Source organism: Syngnathoides biaculeatus, chromosome 17 (assembly GCF_019802595.1).
Source record: "Syngnathoides biaculeatus isolate LvHL_M chromosome 17, ASM1980259v1, whole genome shotgun sequence".
NCBI classification, from domain to species: domain Eukaryota; kingdom Metazoa; phylum Chordata; class Actinopteri; order Syngnathiformes; family Syngnathidae; genus Syngnathoides; species Syngnathoides biaculeatus.
In genome coordinates this window covers 20644956-20665732 of record NC_084656.1, presented here as the reverse complement: position 1 = coordinate 20665732, position 20777 = coordinate 20644956, and the positions used below count along the sequence as shown (strand labels likewise).

Below are 20777 nucleotides of genomic sequence, written 5' to 3'. Positions count from 1 at the left end.
CCAAAAAAAAAAAAAAAACCAAAAACCCAGCGTCCGAACTTTGGTGTTAAAAACGTGCCGCTTTCGGCCGACAAAAGTGAGTCTTTTCGGGGCTTTTCGTTCTCCCGGGGCTCGGGGCTGTCGCCTCGGCTGCCTGGCTGGGTGTCAACATCGAACAGTGACGGCCATGTTTGCCGGCGCCGCCGTAAACAACGAAAGAAAAAAAAAAAAAGTGGGAGACAGACGCCTCGCTGAATGTCGGGTCATTCGGATTTCTTTCATTTAAAATGTCTCTGGGAATGTCTTACAAGCCCAATGCCCACCAACACACTCCGGGAACTTCGGGGAACCAGGGTGAGCACAAAACGACCGAGTGGATCCCCGCGCGAGGCGGTTAAACCGACGCTTAAATTCTGGGGGGTGGTTGTCGGAGAATACCTGAAGAGAAAGCCCCGTTGTGTGTGCGTGGAATTTTTTTTTTTTTTTTCTGTCCGGTTACATATGTCGGGTCACATCCTTGGGAGCTAAGCTAATTCGTAGCCGCCATTATTACGAATGTCGACGAGGGAGAAATTAAAACAACAACAACAAAAAAGAGGATTTCGTGGCGGGGGAGCGAAGGCGTCGGTGTCCGGGGGTCGCGCGCTCTCCCCACCCTCGGCCCCGGTGAGCGCCGTTTTAAGCGGCGACATTAAGAAAATGTATCGGTCGTGTGGCTCGTCGAGGAAGCCTCGCTCCGCTTCCCCCCTCCATGATGCTCCCCGGCTGCGAGCTGCTTGATTGATCCGGCGAGAGGCGCCTCTTTGCGGACATCTGTCGACGAAAGCCGGCTACTGCAACCGTTTCAAAGTACACGTAACGAAAAAAAAACCCCCAAAAAACATTTAACTACATGAAAATTCACTAACGTAGGCCCAAGTATTCATAAAAAAGTGTTTATTATTCTTAAAAATCACGTTTAATATTTTTTAATCTTTTGTAAAATTATGGGATTCTTGAATATATATATATATAAAAAAAAGTGTTCGGAAATAATGATTCCATTCATGTTTTTGCACGTAAAAGTTTGAAATTGCACCTAAATGTTTTTAAAATCTACATTTGTCACAGATTACATGTATGGAAGTAAATCAGTGCAACCAGGATTTGAATTTGAAATGTAAAGTGATCACATTTTCAATTGTTGTATTTCAGTGCAACTTGTTAATTTGAACAATTCAACCGGCTACAATTCGCTGTTTAAAATTAACCGTCTGTGCCACCAGCCAGGGTAACTTGAGGTCAGAGCCAAACAGCCAGCCAATCGCAGTTCTGCTTTCTTCGTATGTGATGTCACGTGACTAAGAAAGCTTCACTGCGATTGGCTGGCTGTTCGGCACTGACCTGAAGTAACCCCGCCTGGTGACACAGACGGTGAATTTTAGACAGCGAATTGTAGCAACTATTGAAAATGTGATCACTTTACATTTCATACTTAAATCCTATATTTTGTGGCATTTCAAATTCAAATCCTGCTGGCACTAATTTACTTCCATACGCTCGTTTTTAACTTAAAAAGTGAAAGACAACTGAGCTGTACTTGGGCAGTAATTCAGTCTGAGAAATTCAAATACACCATTCATCGAGAATATTTTGCTACATCAAAGATGTTTTCGCTGTACTTTGAATTGGTGGCATGGTGGACCAGCTGGGAAAGCGCTGGCCTCACAGTTCTGAGGACCCGGGTTCGATCCTGGACTCGCCTGTGTAGAGTTTGCATGTTCTCCCCCGTGCCTGCGTGGGTTTCCTCCGGGCACTCCGGTTTCCTCCCACATCCCCAAAACACGCAACATTAATTGGACCCAAGGTGTGATTGTGAGTGCGGCTGTTTGTCTCGATGTGCCCCGCGATTGGCTGGCGACCAGTTTGGGGTGGACCCCGCCTCCTGCCCCGTTGACAGCCGGAATAGGCCCCGACCCTCGTGAGGATAAGCGGCAAAGAAAATGGATGGATGTACTTTGCATTTATTCAAAAAATAAAATAAATCACTGCTTGAAATGTGATTTTTTTTTTTTTTAACAGTCGGCAGCCTCCAGTCATCAGCCAACCTGGCCCATTTGCAGTCCTACAGACCTCTGCTGAGTGACTACGGGCCCCCGTCTCTGGGATTCTCACAGGTAACACCTTCCTGGTCCTGGTTTCGCAAAATGTTTTCGACAGTTATGGGCCAAGTATGGCCGCAAAACATCTTTAATTACATTACAACCAGTACTACATCATTAATTACATGACAATACAATTACAAGTGCATTATCAAGCGTCCTTTGATATTTGTTGCAATCGTTTAGGTTCCATCCCAAATGGTTAAATTCATTTTTAAATTCATTTAGCTCAGTAAATAATTTTCAACACATTTATTGTAATTAAGAATATTAGTCGAAATAATCGGATGTACAATAGCACTTTTTGTTTTACAGTACAGCACTAGCTTGGCTAAAGTATAGGAAAATATAAAAATTCTACTATGAAAAGGATTGACTTAAAATGTACTGCGCATAAAATTGAAATTAAAAAAGTAAACAACGCTTGAGATATGTTTAATTTGTTCCGTGATAATGCTCAAAAACTCTAAAAACACTCGTATCTACGGTTTTTGTTCTATTTAAATGAATGGAAATTATTTTTTTCATTTAAAATTTTTAAAAAATAAATTACATTAAAATTATTATTATTTTTTTTTATTTTAATTTACTCAAGTACCCCCCCCCCAAAAAAAAAAAAAAAACAATTTTTTTTTTGTACCGGTAATGTGTTTTTTTCGAATAAGGAAAGTAGCACTTATAATGTTGTACTTTATAAAAACATATGACAATAACTTCATGAAACTGAATGTTAAGATTCATCATGATTATTTTATTGCGGTGGCCTCTGCGCAATTTGGTCAACGGGCAGCGGCCTAATAAAGTCATGCAGACACAAACGAAGAAGAGTTTCACAACTACTGTAACAAACTTCGTAAGCTGCAGATATGCGTCGATTTTCACAGAGGATAAAGAATATGTACGTAGCACGAAACCGCGCTAAGTGTGTATTTCGACTGGAAATATTGTTGAAATTCTGAAGCGTTTTGCACGTGACTTTTCCAGGGCTTGACGGGCAGCCAAGTGCCTCAGAACAAATACGCCGAGCTGCTGGCCATCATCGAGGAGCTGGGCAAGGAGATCCGCCCCACCTACGCCGGCAGCAAGAGCGCCATGGAGAGGCTCAAGAGAGGTGAAGTTTTCCATCCGGAGCGTCATTTCCGGCCCTTAAGCCGGGACTTTTTTCACACGCTTTCAACCCCGCGGTATATGCGGCGATGCAATAAATTTGTGCATTTTTTTATAACCGTCGCAAGGGGGAGGGGTGCTCGAGCAGAAAAGGTAGGAGTGAGGCCGGTGGAATACATGTGCCGAGGAAGTGACTTTTACCGACTTTTAAACTGTACATGTATTGCAGCTTTGGAGTTTATTATCAAGAAAATCTAAAAAAATGCTGTAAAAAGCCAAATTTTTTGGGCTTGGAACGCATTATTTCTTTTTCCATTAATTGTAATGGGAAATATGTACTCTACTACTAAAGCATACATTTTAAGCAAAAAATAAATAGATTTCGTAAATTATTTGTATTATATAAAATATTTAAACTACATGTATTTCTTACTGTGCAGTTTATTCTCAAGAAAAGCTAAAAAAAATGCTTTAAAAAGCCAATTTTTTTCAGCTTCGAACACATTATTTTTTTTTCCATTAATTGTAATGGGAAATATGTACTCTACTACTAAAGCATACTTTTCAAGCAAAAGAATAAATCTATTTTTTTACATTATTTTATAATATAAAATATAATTTGAAATGTTGGGACATATTTTCACAAAAATCACAGATTTTGACACTGGTGATTTGCCTTCGCGGGCCACATGAAATCATGTTGTGGGCCGGATCTGGTCCCCGAGCCTTGAGTTTGACACCTCTGCTCTAATTATATAAAGTATTTAAACTATACATGTATTTCTACTATGCAGTATATTATCAGGAAAAGCGAAAAAAACCAATGCTTTAAAAAGCCAATTTTTTTCGGCTTGGAACGCATTATTTCTTTTTCCATTAATTGTAATGGGAAATGTCGATTTGGTGTTCGAACAAATGACTTCTCGAGCCGCCTTCTGGAACAGATTGTGGTGGAGAACCGAAGTTGTACCTTACAGTTCAATAAAAAGTCCACTACAAATCCTTATGTAGTGTTTAGGAAGTAGGGAATGATTGAATGATTTCGAACGCGGCCGTTTTGCGTTAGTTTCGAAACTGAACTGTCAATCGGTTCTTTGTATTTGTCGACAGGCATCATCCACGCCCGCGGCCTGGTGCGCGAATGCTTGGCAGAGACCGAGAGGAACGCCAGGTCCTAGCGACAATCACACATTCCGTGCAAGCAGACTCCGCAACGTGCGTCTTTAAACAAAACAAAACAAAACCAAAAGAAAAAAACGGTTCAAAATTCAACTTGCATGTCACGTCCGAATCGGAGGGCGGCGTCTCGACTCCATTTTGTCCGAATGAGTCAAACTCGCAACTCGTTTCCCACGGCCCACGTTTGGGGATCTCGGTTTCTCGTTTTTTCCTTCCTTCCTTTTTGCATGCAAAAAAAAAATTCTAGACGCCACGTCTTGTACAGGGGTTCGACTTCTTTTTTGATAGAAGTGACGGAGTGAGTGTCGATTCATTCGTGTTCGGGTCGGTTTTGTTATCAAAAGAAAAATGCTGTTAACTTGCATCTTTGTATGTATTTATTACGCAGTGTAATAAATTGTATTTTCAATACAGTTGTCCTGGTCAGTCCTTTATGTTTGATTGGTGTTTGACGGTCACTGGCCAATCCCAGGGCTCATGCAGACGAATAAACAGTTAATCATAATTTGAGATTTTAAACCGTGAACGTGACAATTTTGGAGGCAGACGTGGAAAAACTCTTCTGATTCAGGGTAATTGTTTTTTTTCCCAGCGCACCTAAACGCCCCTTTATCATGACCGCGAATGTGTTAACCAATCACGTGCGAAGTTTTTGCCAATGTACCGTACGTCATTTTAGGAGCCAATCAGCGCCCGGCTAGCATCTTCCTGACAAATATGGATGACAGGTCGACGCTCGTAAACTGGTAAGGTTACCTCATGTTGTGGTGTAATACATTCATAATTCCATTTACGTTATTAATATGTTTTAACTGTTATATTGACCCTACCAATGCACATTAACCGCTTGTTGCGTAGCGTCACCCGTCGGTGTGGCGATATGCGGCACTAGTTAGCAAGCTAGCATGCTAACGGAGCCCGCCGAGCTCAAGTTAACGACAACAAGCTCGCGACGTCACCCGACGGCGGTGACCGAATCTGGCGCACTTTCCCCGGGTAACGTCTGCGCCATCTGCTGCTGGCTCGGTGACACTTCTACGGGGTTAGCGTTTAGCGGTCACCTGGTCATGTAATGTCATACAATAGTTGCCGGGTATGCGCTAAAGAGATTTGTACATGCACATGGTGGTCAAAAGTAGAAAATATATATTTTGTTCAAAGTAGCGTAATTAATGGTGAATTACGGCAGGCGAGACCATATTCTAGCAATAATACACAAGTACAGAAGGAATGCATACGTGATATTTTAAAGCAAATGAAAGATAAAGAAGAAGGAAGGAAGGAAGGAAGGAAGGATGACTCTTATTTTATCACAATGAATTAATTTTGAAAAATAAGGTTCAATGTTGCATGGTTGGACCCACGCGATACTGAAAAGAACTTCAAACTTGTTAACAATTTGATGTCTTTTTGTTGCAAGCTGTCAGAGTTCCCCCCACCTCTGCACGGGCCCTTAAACATGTCCACAGATGACAGCGTCTCTGAGGACGTGTCCAGCTCCGGGCCGCGGAGCCACTGCCGGCCCAGCGGCGAAGGGGGCAAGGGGAGCGAGGCGTCCCCGCTGTCCTCCGAGGCCACCACGGCCTCGGGGCTGGGGGCCTCCGAGGGGATATGTTCGGCCTCCCAGACCACGGGGGGTACCGTGGCCAGCCAGACCGTCAAGAGCACACCAGCGCACAACAAGATCAGGTGCGGCGTTTGCCTCGGTTGCCCGTTTTAACAGCGGTTCAATGCTCAAACACGAGAAAATTCAGCCGTAGAAGCCAACATCAGATAGCGGCGTAAAACCTGCCGTGCGTGTCTAACACGGGTAAACCCGCAAAACAAGAAACTACACCTGAAAAGACGCAAGATCAGAGATTTCCCAACCAGATGTCAGTCCAAAAGTACAGTACAACCTCGGTTCTCGACCACAATCCGTTCCAGAAGCGATTTGTTCGAAAACCGAATCGATATTTCCCATTACAATTAATAGAGAAAGAAATAATGCGTTCCAAGCCTAAAAAATGTGGCTTTTTAAAGCATTTTTTTCTTAGCTTTTCCTGATTAACAAAGTGCATAGTAGAAATACATGTATAGTTTAAATACTTTATATAATAAAATGACTTAATATGTATGTTTATTTTTTGCTTTAAATGCATGCTTTAGTTGTAGAGTATGCTAAGTTAGTGCATTGCCGTATCTGTTGCGACTCAGCCCCCAGCCATGTAAACTTTTTTTTGTATTAACAAAATTGTAGAATAACTTTAAACAACAATAACTAGGGGGGAAAAAAGCAAAAAACATTTTTTTACTCCTTACGAAAAGAAACATACGAAAAAAAGTCACTTGTCGCTCAAGTTAGCGAGTTTGAAACAAAACAAAAATCCAGAAATCCTAATGGAACGCAGCATTATTAAAATTCACTAGAAAAAAAGTAATGCAAAACTATCAACTACTGTATCCAATAACAACGCTTGTCATGGATCAGCTGGTCGGGCCGCGGGTGTTATGTTTTTTCCCGTTTTTTTTTTTTTTGGGGGGTGCGTTCGAGTACCGATTTTCGTTCGAAAACAGAAGCAAAAAAATCTCAAAATTTTCATTCGAAAACCGATTTGTTCGAGAACCGAGTATTCATGTGTTTGATTTTATTTCATTTTTTTTCAGGGGTCTGTGTCTGAACACAGAGGAAGATGCGTTCACTCCAGGCAAGAACCTCCCGTTCATTAACCCGAGCTCCCTGGAGACCCTCCGAGCCTTGGTGGAGGAGATCCGCAGCGGGGGTGAGACGGACCCGCAGGTCTGGAAGGACTGCGAGGTGCGGCAGCGCAAAGCCGACTCACAATCCTGTTGAATCCCCCCCCCACACACCCCACCCCCCACCCCAACGTTTTGCTGAGGACTACCTTCTGGTTTTATCTCGCTTACCTCAGGACCGATGGCTCCATCTGTTCCAGCTTGTGGAGAAGCAATACCAGGAGCAAATCCTCGCACAGCAAGAACAGTACCAGTGCCAAATACAGGTACCCCTTCAACAAGACTAAGAGGAAGACCTCTTAGGGGTGTGGCCAACGCTTTACCAGCTGATCCACCATACCGCCCTTTTTTAGTATTGCATTAATCTAAATGCTTTTCCCCCCTATATTATGTTAACAGCCAGCTTTCCCAGTTAACATGAATATTTGACGTTTATATCCGTCAATGGCAGGGAACGTGTTAAACTGAATTTCTTGATTTATTTTTTACAAATCTTGTTTGATTGATTTTAAATAAAAAAAAAAACTGTACCATGAACACAGTCATTATATACAGGATTCTAGTCAATTTCATTACTAAATTAATTATAAAATCCTAATTTGATATAACTTAATGTTAACACATACAAATTAAACAAATATATATTTTTTATTGATATTTATTTTTTTTAAAATTACAAGCAACTACCTTAGACATTTTATTTCTGTTAAGACATAATTGGAAAATTGATTATTAAATTTAAAAAAAAAATGATATTTTTACTAATCCGATCATTTGTTTTGCACATTTATGTAACTTTAATTTTTTACAGTTAATTCAGGACGAGATCAAGGCGCTGGTGCAGCTCCAGAACCGGCCGCCCCAAGCAGACTTCAACCACGGCGCCGCCATCCAAGCCAGCGAGGACACCACGACCAGTAAAGACTTCCTGTTGCCACTCACGCCCGGCGACTGCTCTTTCCCCGCCCACGCGCCCAGCGACAGCGACAGCCTGGCCGCCCCCGCCGCCCTCTCGCCGTTCAGCTCCCCCTCCCCGCCGCACAGGTCCGACGGCGCCGTCCCGCCGGCCGACGAGAGGGCCGCCACGGGGCTCAGCAGCGGCTACGGCACGCTCTCCGCCTGGGAGACGGGAGAGATGCGGGAGCACCGGTGGTTGGAAGACGCCGACGCCGCCGCGATTACTCGGGACGGAGCCGAAGCTCACGGACAGGAGGAGTCGTCGGGAGCCCACCAGCAGAAAACCTCGGGGTGGGTCACGTTTCTACTTCTAATACTACAGTGAACTAAAGGTTGCACCATTTTTTTTGTAAGTTTTTAATAATGTCAACGATGACTGATCCCAACTGTGACTAAATGCTGCCCCTACCGTAACGCGGTTTGAAATTGTGTAATGATGCCACAACAAAACAGTTCAAGGAGAGAGTCATAAATTATCAACCGCGTTTCGAGCAAGTACGCCAGGGGTGTTAAATTCATTTTTGTCGCGGGCCACATTGAACTTGCGGTATGGCTGTGACACGATAAAAATCTTTCACCGCCTCATTATATTTACATATTAAATTTATTAACTCGTTTTGGAATCAGAAAGTTTTTCCAGCTATTGTTTGGTAACACAAAAAATGATTGTAATTTCTCAACGTTATCATTTATTATAATTTGAAATTTCGGTACAGATCATAGAAGTTGATACACATGTTTTGCCTCCTTGGGCCACATAAAATGATGCGGCAGGCCGAATCTGGCCCCCGGGCCTTGAGTTTGACACCTGTGATGTACACATTCATGAACCCATGTTACATAAAATATATAATTATAATAGTTTGATTATAAAACATGCTATCATGCACAAAATTACCTGACATCAACACAACGTAGCCATTTACACAAACTTACATTAAACTCATGTTTTGGCATTCAAACCAAATTAAAAGGAACAAAAAATAATAAAGAAAAAGTAAGAATTTCTTGGGTAAAAATGTTTTTTTTTTGGTGATTTAATAACTCTTGTGGAAAATTTACAGATTTTGTTGCACTCAATAATAAAATGCATCATAATGTTATAAGAATAGTCTATATTTTTAACAAGAAAACAAGTCATAAATGTTATGAGAAATTCCTAATTTGTACATGGAGTCATTTTTTTAGAACAAATCATAATTTGAATGAGAAAAATAAAAATACACTATGAAAAAATTATGGATTTTTTACATTAAAGATTAACACTTGTGTGGAAAAAGTACAAAAAAATGTTAAAGAAAAACAAAAGAGTTGAAAAAATGCAAAAAGAAGAAACTAATTTGCATGCAGATTTTTTTCCTTTGAAAAAAAGTTTTAATTTTACTAAATTTAAGTCTACTTTGTACAAGCTAAAGTATTTTTTTCCCCAAGGGAAAATCATTTTTACATGTTCATAATTTTACCCCCCCCCCAAAAATAGTACTGAAAAAAAGTCATAACTGTACAATTTTTCTTTTTATGTAGTAATAGTGTAACAAAAATGTCTTTGCACAGTGTAGGTTTGCTACATTCGTTTTTCTGGTGTGAGCACAGCTTTCGACACAAACTTTTTTTGTGTTGCGCTAATCGTACAGTCAGGTTTTGACCTCCTGGGCTCTGAGGCAAAAACTACGAGCCAAAAAGATCAAGACGCCAGCGTCCCGCATCCCCGAGTACCAGGAACTGCCGCGCAGCACGGGCCATTCGGGCCCGGCCCCCCCGGAGAGCGCCGACTTCCAGCGTCCCGCCGCCGCGTCGTCGTCCTGTGCCTCTTTTTCACTGAGGAGGAGCGACAGCCTCTTATCCGAGGCCTCAGGTGACATCTTATTTACATCGGGTCTTGGTTTGCGGACCCCGTTTGAGAACCATTGATTCAGGCGATCCGGTGTCCTGGTGAAAGAAGCCATCGTTGTCCTCCTTCTGCTCAGGCCTGACCTACTGGCGCCTGAACGAGTGCGACCTCTACCACCGTCTGCCGGACGCCCTCGAGCACGGCAGCGGTGGCGCAGCTTACTTCCTGCGAGAACCTTCCGCGGATCAGGTGACCACACACACACACCCGTGCAGCCGTAGCGTGACCCGATTTGAGCCAATCAGAACCAATCAATGCAGACATTTTGGGAAAAGGCGCAATGGTCACGTTCAATGTTTAATCATTCAACTTGGATCAAAGCATGTTTAAGTCGTCATTTTGTTTAAAGAGATTTTATACTTTTTTTTTTCTAAATACATAAAGAAATGCTCTAGTTTTACAATGTTAGGAAAAGAAAAACTTGCTTGGAAACTGCATCAATTGCTTGTCCAAAGTCATTTATTATCATAAATTTTGGATCAAAATGTCAAGTGGCGGGGAGAAAAAAAAAAGCCAAAAATATACAAATTTTACAAGAATTAAGTCCTCATTTTGTTGAAAAAAATGTGGGTTTTTCCTCCACAAAAAAATCATTTGAACAAAAAAAAAAATGCTACTAGCAGAATTTAAAATTTAACTTTCTTATACTACACGAAAGAGAATTTTACAAGAAAGCAGTCATCGTTCTACTAGCAAAGTAGAATTTCACAAGGGAAAAAACGCTTAGTAACAATTATGAAAGTATATAGCTTTACAAAAAAATTTTCTTTAGTAGAAACACAAATACAAAGTTATACTACCTGGAAAGAAATCATAGTTGTCAATATTTTTACAAGACTAAAATCACATTTTCCAACAATAAAAAGTACCGTAATTTCCGGCCTACAGAGCGCACAGGATTATAAGACTCACCCAGTACATTTGTAAAGGAAATACCATTTGGTACATACCCTGCAACTGTGTGCCCACATTGAAACACGAGATTTTTACAAAGAAAAACGTTACACAAGAGTTTTCAAAGTTTTAAGAGCTTAGCTTAGCGTAAAATAGCAACAACCTGATAACAAAAAAAAACAGCTGTGGCACCTACACGGTAGCACAGCAATAACAGGGCTGGTTTAAAAAAAAAACACGCGTAAATCACTGAGATGTGGCAGTAAAACAGCAGCAACACGCTAGCACATCGCTAACGGTAGTGCAGCACTAATAGGGCTGGTTTAAAAAAAAAAAAAAAAACAGCGGTAAAAGTCACTTTCTCGGCACATACATTCCACTGGTCTCACTCTTAGCTTTTCTGCTTGAGTGCCCCCTTGCGGGCGTTAGAAAAAATGCACAGATTAGCCACATCACCGCATAAACCGCAGGGCTGAAAGCGTGTGAAAAACGACGCAGCTTATAGGCCGGAAATTATGGTAACATCTTGTCGTAGGCGGAGGACCCCGGCGTTTCTCTGCGAGAGATCTACCAGCACAAGCACATGACGGACGTCAAACGCTCCGACTGGGAACGCTCGGGGGCGTCCACTCCATTCTCGCTGCAGGTAAGTCACCTGATGCTTGCCTGCGCGACGATTGGCCCCGTAGAAATCGAGGACCTTGACTCAATTTCTACATTTGATTTTCGCAGCCAGTGCCGGCGGGGGCGTCCCAGCCTTCCTCCACGACGCCTGTGAGTCTAGACGGCGCCTCCGATGCGTCCCAGGAAGTCCCGTCCACCCCGCGGACGAAGACCGGCGAGGAGGAAGCCACCAATACCCGCAGTAGTACTTTGCGGCCCGTTTCCGGTTCTCTAGAAGATCCCGTTGTCCTCTCGCTGTAAGTGCCACCAGGGACGCCGCGCTGAACAAACATTTTGAAAAACATTTCATAATATAGCTGAATAAACTCTTTACAATAAAATTTGTTTATTAATTTACACTTACTATTACTCTAATACAGGGGTATCAAACTCATTTTTGTCGCGGGCCACATTGTAGTTACGATTTCCCTCAGAGGGCCGTTATGGTGAAACCGTAGAAAACCTGTATCACCTCATCATATTTGCACATGAAATTTATGAATTAGGTTTGGAATCAGAAACCAAGCGTGACATTTGGTAACACAAAAATGCGAATCTCAACATGATCATTTATGATACATGACAATTTGAAATGTTGGGACGTATTTTCACAAGAATCACGGATTTTGACACTGGTGATTTGCCTTCGCGGGCCAAATGAAATCACGTGGTGGGCCGGGTTTGACCCCCAGGGCTTGAGTTTGACACCTGTGCTCTAATTATATAAAGTATCTAAACTATACAAGTATTTCTACTATGCAGCTTATTATCAGGAAAAGTTTCAAAAAATGCTTTAAAAAGCCTAATGGTTTTAGGTTTGGAACGCATTATTTCTTTTTCCATTCATTACAATGGGAAACATCGATTCGGTTTTCGAACAAATCACTTCTCGAACCGTTTTCCAGAGCCGATAGCGGTCGAGAACCGAGGTATCGCTGTACAGGATTACTTTCATTTTCCACTTGTATTTTATGTATTTTTCAACCCACGTATCTGCACTTGAACCGAATCGCGGCGTGTTTTCCGTCCAGGTTGCGACAGAACCTGAGAGAGAAGCACTCGCGACACGTGGCCGACCTGAAGGCGTATTACGAGTGCGAGATTCAAGTCCTGCGAGACAAGCTGGAGCTCCGACATCTGCCGGGAGACCTGGAAAGGAGCAACCGGGTGCTCTCGGACAGGTGCGTGGCCCGAATCCGGTTTTACTTGGCGACGTGAAGTTTAGTGACATAGTTTAGTCTCAAGAAGCCTTAAAAGACAAAAGAAGGCTCCCAGTCGAGTTTTTTTTTTTTTTTTTTTTTTCCCCTTGGTAGTGCCAAATAAATTTTTAAAAACATTTCAGCTCGCAAAGCTCGTTGCTTGAAATTTAATAATGAGTAGACTCGCAAAAAAAAAAAAAAAAAAAAAAAAAAGTCTCAAGCGGTCATACCTGAAGAGAAAACGGCAAGTCTGCCATTTTGGTTTTTAAGTGCTCATTTGTGGTGGTCCACAAGAGTTTATATTTGAAGCAAATATACTAGACAGACGGATGACTCTGAATTATGAGTAACTTTGTCAAAGTTGTTTTGTTTTTTTTAAAAATTATTATTTTATTTTTATTGTTTTCAGATGTCAGCATCTCGAGAAAGCACTGGCTGAAACCGGCCGACGGATTGCCCAACTGGAGGAAACCAACGTCACGCTGGCGAAGCAGCTGGTAGTCCATTCGCCGCGGGACTGAGCAGTCATGTTATTCTGAACCAAAATGATATCTTTTAATTTTTCTATCTAAAGCTAACGTTAATGCTAACAGGGCCAGTTAACAGGGACGGTACACAGAAAGAGTTTAACGCTAGCGTCACGCTCGCGCTAACAGGGTCGTTTAAAATCAAACTCACCAGTAAATTTCACTGAGACACGCTAGTAACACAGCAGCAACACGCTAGCGCAGCGCTAACACGGCCGGTAAAAGTCACTTCCTCAGCACACGTATTCCACCGGTCTCACTCTTACCGTTTTCCGCTCGAGTGCCCCCTCACGGGCGTTAGAAAAAAAAATGCACAAATTAGCCGCATCACCGCATAAACCGCAGTGTTGAAAACGTGTGGTGGGGGGAGAGTTGCGGCTTGTAGGCCGAAATGACGGTAAATAGTTCCCACGTCTTCAAAAGTCCACATTTTCATTTCCCCAAACGAAGTCACTTTTTTAATTTTTTTTTTTTTTACATATTTCTCCTGTTTCCACATTTGCTGGTTTTTCTTTGCATTTATGGTGACTATTTTTCCACATGTTAGCTTACCTACTGTTAGCATTTGAGCAATCCCCTCATCACAGTTCCGTCTGTCGGAATCATAGCAGAAACAAAATAGAACAAAGAAAGTGTATAGTGACACAGCAAGATGAAAAATCCACTTTAATTTCCATTTTTTGTGAACACAAATTATGAAGGAGCATCTCTAAACGTGTCTCCGATTGGCGTGTTCAGGCGGAGTGGCCCGAGCGCTACGCAGTGGCGGGCGCCACCGTCAAGTCACTGCGCCAGCGTCTGGAGGACAGCAAGCGCTCGGCCAGGGAGAAGGCGGCGGCCGCGCTGAAGGCTCGGCGGCAGGCCGACGACTGCGAGGCCAGGAGAGATCGCGAGGCCCAGGCCAAGAAAGAGGTGAGGCGGGCCCAGACCGGGGCGTTCAAAAGGCGACGACCCGTGACCGCCATCGTTTTTTTTTTTTTTTTTTTTTTTTTCCGTTTTTCTACAGCTTCTTGCAAAATACGACGGCGTGCTGAAGGATAACGACAGACTGAAGGTAAGCAGTAAACTCCGTTTTTCTCACGGGCCTTATTGTTGTTCCGGTTTCCCTCAGAGGGCCATTATGACTGTGAAAACAAATATTTAGTCATATCATATTTACATCATCAATTTATGAACTTGTTTCGGAATCAGAAATCAAGGGTAATGTGTTTTTCAACTATTCACGTTTGGTAACACAAAAATTGCTTGGAATATCTCAACTTTATCACTTATGATAAATGACAAGTTGAAATTTTGGTACAGATTTTTACAAGAGTCATGGAAATTGACACACTAGATTTAGCTTCGCGGGCCACATAAAATCACGTGGTGGTTCGAGTCTGGCCCCCGGGCCTTGAGTTTGACAACGCCACTCTATTGTGATTATGGACTATGGAAATGGTCTAAAAATATATTTTATTTTGTTTTGTCATGAACTTTTTACATTTTTTTTAATAAAAAAATAGAACTTGTATAACATTTTAGAAAAAAATCATACATTTTTAATCATGTATTTAAGTGTAAAATTTTACCGTAATCCCGTATCATAATTTGAATATACATTACAATTTACAAAGTTCAAATTGGTGCCCTCTTGCCCTACTGAAAAATTCCCCCAAAATATTTTCTGTATGCGACGTAAGTTTAATACCACAGTATAATGTAGTATATGATTATTGTTTTGATACAATTCCTTAATTATAAATTGATTATGTATGTATTTATTTTGTTTTTGAAAAAAGGATCAAAATATTCATGTATTTCTAGCACTTTTTATCCAAATTATGATTCAATCTCACAATATATGAACTATGTGGTTGTCATATACCTATTGTTAATTTATGTATTTTAATTTTGTTATTATATGTTGGGTTTTTTTGGCACAATAGTTGGGATTGTTTTTACACAAAAGCGAGTGTAGCCTGGGACACTTACGCGTCACAAGTTTACATGACAACAATCTACTTCTGATCAGTTAGACAATGTTTATGATAAAATAGAATATTATTTAATATTATATAATAATATTAATGTATTATTTTCCCCGTTTTCGACAGCTCAACTTGCTATCAACAGAGGACAAACTTTACCAAGCCAACGACGTCATTTCCGACCTGAAAAGGTGATTTTTTTTTGTTTTGTTTTTTTTTGTTTTTTTTGGTATTGTCACAACATTAAATGCAAAAAAAGAATAATTATTATTTTGCCTTTTATATTCTTTGTACAGAACAATTTCTAAATTGGAGTCGCAAGTGCGGCAGCTGGAGCACGAGAACCAGGCCAGGCTCCGCCACGCCCCCCACGCTGCCTCCCAGCCGTCGGGAGCCGGGTGAGCGGCTAGCTACGCTAACGCCGCCGTCTCCGTCTTAACTTGTGCAGGAAGTGGCGTCACCGTGACGTACTGAACGTGTCCCACAGTCTTTTCCACCACCCTGACCCGCTTCACTCGCCTGGTCGGGGCAACACCGAGCCGGACGCCGCCCACAGGAGGTCGCCGCCCCGTCCGGATGTCCGCCAGGCGGCTGCCGCTACAAAATCAGCGTTCCCTTCTGAGACGCCGACGAGGCAAGTATGATTATTAAAATGGTGCGTGCTACGTTATTTGCAAGTACATTTACATGTGGCTTGTAGGCTTACATTTGCCCCACTTACCCTGGCTTAACACTGGCCTTACTCTTCTTTGAACTCTGTAGTGTGGTATTAGGGACTACTAGCCTATTGTAACCCTTTACCAGTAGCTAGTAGCGTTAACATTAGGTACGCTTAGCAAAGCCTCTTGGTTTCTGTGGTTAGTAGTTTCAAGTACATTTGCTCCTCCTTCCCTAAAATCTTCATGTTATGTTAGATACTACTAGTGCTACTTTTCCCTACTTGTGATGCGTACATTTTGTGCCGTTTGTCCCTTAGAAGATATCGTGCTTCTTGGTTGTGCCACAATCGGACCTTGGAGGCTCAGCTAAGCGAACTTGCTCAAGCAATCAAGCTAAATTCTTCAGCGCTTACCATAATTCCCGGCCTACAGAGCACACCTAGCCTCACGGAGTACATTTGTAGAGGAAATACCATTTGGTACATACATACGCCGCAGCTGTGTAAAAGTCGCAAGTGCCCACATTGAAACACGAGATATTTACAAAGAAAGACGGTACACAGAAAGAGTTTAACGCGAGTGCCGCGCTAACGCTAACAGGGCCGGTTAAAATAAAACTTACCGGTAAATATCACGAAGACACGCCAGTGACACAGCAGCAACACGCGAACACAGCGCTAACGCCAGCGCAGCTCTAACAGGGCCGGTAAATGTCACTTCCTCGGCACATATATTCCACCGGTCTCACTCCTACCTTTTCCGCTCGAGTGCCACCCTTGCGGCCGTTAGGAAAAAATGCACAAATTAGCTGCATCACCGTATAAACCGCAGGGTTGAAAGCGCGTGGAAAAAAAGTTGCGATTTATAGGCCAGTAATCACGGTCATTTTGTTGTCCTCAAAATTTTCATTCCGGTCCCACAGGTGCACATCCTCCCGAGACCCCGACCGAACGTCGCCCCCATCCAGACGACGGGAGGAGGGTGCCGGCCTCCTGACCCCCATCATGAGGGCGCTGATCGAGCTGGAGGAGACCCGAGCCACTGAGAGCAGAGCCCCCTGTAAGAACGACAAGCTAGTGAGCGCCGCCATTTTTTTTTTTTAACCCGACCAACTACGCGCGCGCACGCTCGCTCGCAGGGCTGGCCAATCACAGGCCGTCGTTTGGCGGCGCCGGCGCTCCGCTCAGGAGTCAGAGGAGTTTGTCACCAGACGGCCATCGGTCGTCGTCGCTGCCTCCGCCGGGACTACGGAGCAACATTGCGACCACGCCTAGTATGTATTAAATAACTTTTTAGACCACAGGTGTCAAACTCAAGGCCCGGGGGCCATAGCCGGCCCGGCAGATGATTTCATGTGGCCCGCGAAGGCACATCATGTACGTCAACTTCCGTGATTCTTGTTCACATCTGTCCCAAATTTTGAAGTTATCATATCATAAATGATGACGTTGAGGTATTGGAAGTGTTATGTTACCAAACATCAACAATCATTGAAAAACCCATTACCCTTGATTTCTGACTCCAAAAGTCATTCATAAATTTCACTGTCCTGTTTGTGTCGCACGCAGGCCATAAAATTTTTTTGACTCCTACGATTATTATTAGGTGTTCCACTTATTTCTTATTATGTTCCCTGTCAGCAAAGAGAGAGATGTTACTTGCCCCGTTGCCAACCAAGGGCAGCCCCAAGCGCTGCCCCACCGAAAATTACTCCACTGCCTTCGGGCACAGGATGCCACGCGAGGAGCACCTCAGCAACAGGTCGGTCCAAGTCTTAGTCTTACAGGTGATTATAAAAAAAAAAAAAAAAAAAAATCTATATTTCATTGTGAATACCAGGCTTTAAAAAAAAAAAAAAAAATATATATATATATATATATATATATATATATATATATATACACACACACACACACAGTAAAGCCTCGGTTTTCGAACAAATCGGTTTTCGAACGTAAATTGAGATTTTTTTGCTTCTGTTTTCGTACAAAAATCGGTACTCGGATGCCCCCGCAAAAACCCGGAAATAACATAATACGCGCGGTGCAAGTAGCTGACCCACCCACGACAGGCTTTGTTATTGTCTATTCGAACACTCCCTGAAAAAACCCGTAAATAACATCGCACAGATACAGCAATACATTCCCCGTACTTTCCTACTAAAGCATACATTTTAAGCAAAAAATACATTTCTTAAATTATTTATTATTATATAAAGTATTTAAACTATAGATGTATTTCTACTATGCAGTTTGTTACCAGGAAAAGCTAAAATAATGCTTTAAAAAGCCAAACATTTTTGGCTTGGAACGGATTATTTATTTTTCCATTCGTTGTAATGGGAAACATCGATTCGGTTTTCGAACAATTGACTTTTCGAACCGTTTTCTGGAACGAGAACCGAGGCATCACTGTATATAAAAAATACCTATATATATTTTTTCAGTCCGCTCTGTATGTGAGAGACTTATTATTCTCAATTTCATTTTGCAGATGCGACGCACACGCCGACCACACGAGGCGCCACTCCTTCCACAGCAGCAGTCCCAGGAAGAAACTACACTTTGGGTCAGCTGACCATCAAGGTAAGAAAGTGGGATGGGAATAAATTCACGTGGGACTAAGATGCAGTCCTCGGCCCGACCCGCCCACGTAGATGCCGCCGTCGGCTCGGCGCCGCCCGACGGCGGTGACGCGCAGCTGACGCGCGAAGGAGGAGGAGGATGCCCTGGCGGCTGCCCGGCCTCCGACAACAAAGTCCAGTCCCTGGCAGAGGCCGAGAGACTTCTTGACGAGCTCACGCGGGAGAAACTCGAGGCCAGTCCGAGACATCACCGCAAGCGTCTCTCCTGTTGTGTACGTGCGTCTCTTACGGTGTGTGTGTGTGGTGCAGATCGAGGCATGTCTGAGCCGCATGCCGCCGTCGTCGTCGGGTGGTCGAGTGAGCGTGAAGACCAGGCTGGACCAGGTGAGCCGCACTTAACGCATTTCTTTCGGTACCCAAGGTCCATGGCGCCGGTAACACAAGTCGTCTGGTTTGTGTGTGTGTGTCAGGTGGCCTTAGAGGAGCGTCTGGAGCATCTGAACCGAGATCTTGGGTCCATCCGTATGACGCTCAAGAGGTTCCGGGTCCTGCGCTCCTCCGCTAGCATAGCGTAGCACTGTGCTAACTTGGCCTGTCACGATGAACAATGATTGTTTTGGGGTTTTTTTTCTTCTTTAAATTCCTCTGAAATCACCAAAATTTATCCCCGCCCGCCCTTAAACAGCAGAACTGTTTGGTTGATCCGCTGAAGAGACGAGCCTTTCACCTGTCAGTCAAATTTGGTAAAACAGTTACCGTAAGTAGTTCCCGCGACTTTTTTTCACAGCCGCCGCGTTAGTTAGCATTAGCCCCGCCTCGTTAGCACCACCGCGTTAGGTTTAACAGCCCCGCGTTACCGTTAACACCACTGCGATAGCGTTAGCGCCGCCGCGTTAGGTTTAACAGCCCCGTGTTAGCCTTAGCACCGCCGCATTAGCGTTAATCTCTTTCTGTGTACCGAGGCTTATCACCAGGTGAGCTCTGTAGGCCGGGAATTACGGCAACTTTCCCTTTAACGCATAAATCTGAGCAAGGCACCGACTGAGTCAGCCGTTTCCCTCGTCAGCCCGCCTAAACACCCAAGCGTCTCTCTCGTGTGCTACGTGGTCCACATGGAGGAAGGCTGCGGAGTCTTGTACAGAGCCAGGACCGGTTCCACGCGCAGCTCACTACACAGTCCTCCAACTTGGAGTCGGCCCAACAATGCCAATTTATCATCACCATTAAATTTATTGAACCATTATTCAATGTAGTAATTATCGTGACAGGCCTAATGCTAATGTTAGCACGTTTTTTTGTTTTTGTTTTTGTTTTTTATGCTACCTACAACTCGGGGAAACTTTTGATACGTCTTTTCTGAAAGTCTATATTTTTACAACCACAGATTTATAGATGCATTTTTTTTTTTAAACTCAAAGGACATGTATGTACATTTGTTATAGAACTTTTCAAATAGTCGCAATATGCTCTCGTTTACATCATTCACATTGAAGAAAATATGTTTACCTGACATTCCGACTGTCTCTGTTGTTTTGTTATCTTTTCTTACATGTTTACATATTTTTTTGCAGCAGGACCAGAGCCAGCACAATCATCGTCTTTTCTTTTCTTTTTATTTTATGCCTAGCCAAATCCACCGCGGAACTATTACTGATTGTGATCCACAATTGCACAATAAATGTGACTTATATTTATGTTATGAACAAGCGGCTTTGCTGTTCTTCGGCGAAAGTAGTCATCGTTTTAACCATTTCTAGTGTCTAGTAGGGAATTGCAGAGGGCATACTCCGAATGTGCGATAATCGACTTGTCAAAAGACGTCACGGCAGCTGCGCAACTGGACAGAGGTAATGAAAAAATGACATAAAAGCTGGCATCTTGTGTATAATTCATTTGTTTATGCTTTTTTGCTTTAAAAAAAACATTGTGATGAGTGATTGCAAGCTAATGGAAAAATACAAACAATCGCACTTGAGTTCTACAGAATCAAGAGTGGAAATATGAATGATTGGTTGAAAATTAAAGACACTAGTCTACAGCGAGTCCTCGGGTTAAGACGGTCTCGACTTAAGACGTTTGGACTTTACGACGCCCGTCCGCCATTTTGTTTGGCTAATGCTTGTCCGTTTTTGTGCGCCAGGATTATTTTCACATTTTGCGCCCTCCTTTTTAGACATTACGGCCCAAAAGAAGAAAGCTGTGTCTTTTAGCAATGCTTCTGAAACCATAAGGAAAGTCATTACCATGGAAACGAAGCTCAAGATCATAAAAAGATCGGAGGAAGGAGAGAC

General features: G+C 42.9%; 2 protein-coding genes across 2 annotated transcripts; both read left to right on the top strand.

Annotated features, from left to right (window-relative positions):
- Position 1: 1 nt before the first annotated feature.
- LOC133490708 (cyclin-dependent kinase 2-associated protein 1) lies at positions 2–4815 on the top strand. Its single transcript, XM_061801119.1, has 4 exons — positions 2–333; positions 2041–2135; positions 3105–3231; positions 4338–4815. The coding sequence occupies exons 1-4, from the start codon at positions 267–269 to the stop codon at positions 4403–4405; spliced, it is 357 nt and encodes a 118-aa protein (XP_061657103.1). The 5' UTR covers positions 2–266; the 3' UTR covers positions 4406–4815.
- A 243-nt stretch (positions 4816–5058) lies between these two features.
- On the top strand, positions 5059–20185 carry LOC133490755 (M-phase phosphoprotein 9). Its single transcript, XM_061801205.1, has 23 exons — positions 5059–5152; positions 5827–6095; positions 7053–7203; positions 7319–7408; positions 7954–8390; positions 9734–9954; positions 10067–10179; positions 11420–11530; positions 11617–11804; positions 12579–12728; positions 13156–13243; positions 14012–14185; positions 14280–14327; positions 15370–15434; positions 15540–15641; positions 15731–15877; positions 16825–16961; positions 17041–17175; positions 17543–17663; positions 18396–18487; positions 18559–18719; positions 18796–18870; positions 18957–20185. Exons 2-23 carry the CDS (start codon positions 5866–5868, stop codon positions 19059–19061), a joined length of 3141 nt encoding a protein of 1046 aa, XP_061657189.1. The 5' UTR covers positions 5059–5152; positions 5827–5865; the 3' UTR covers positions 19062–20185.
- The last annotated feature ends 592 nt before the right edge of the window (positions 20186–20777 follow it).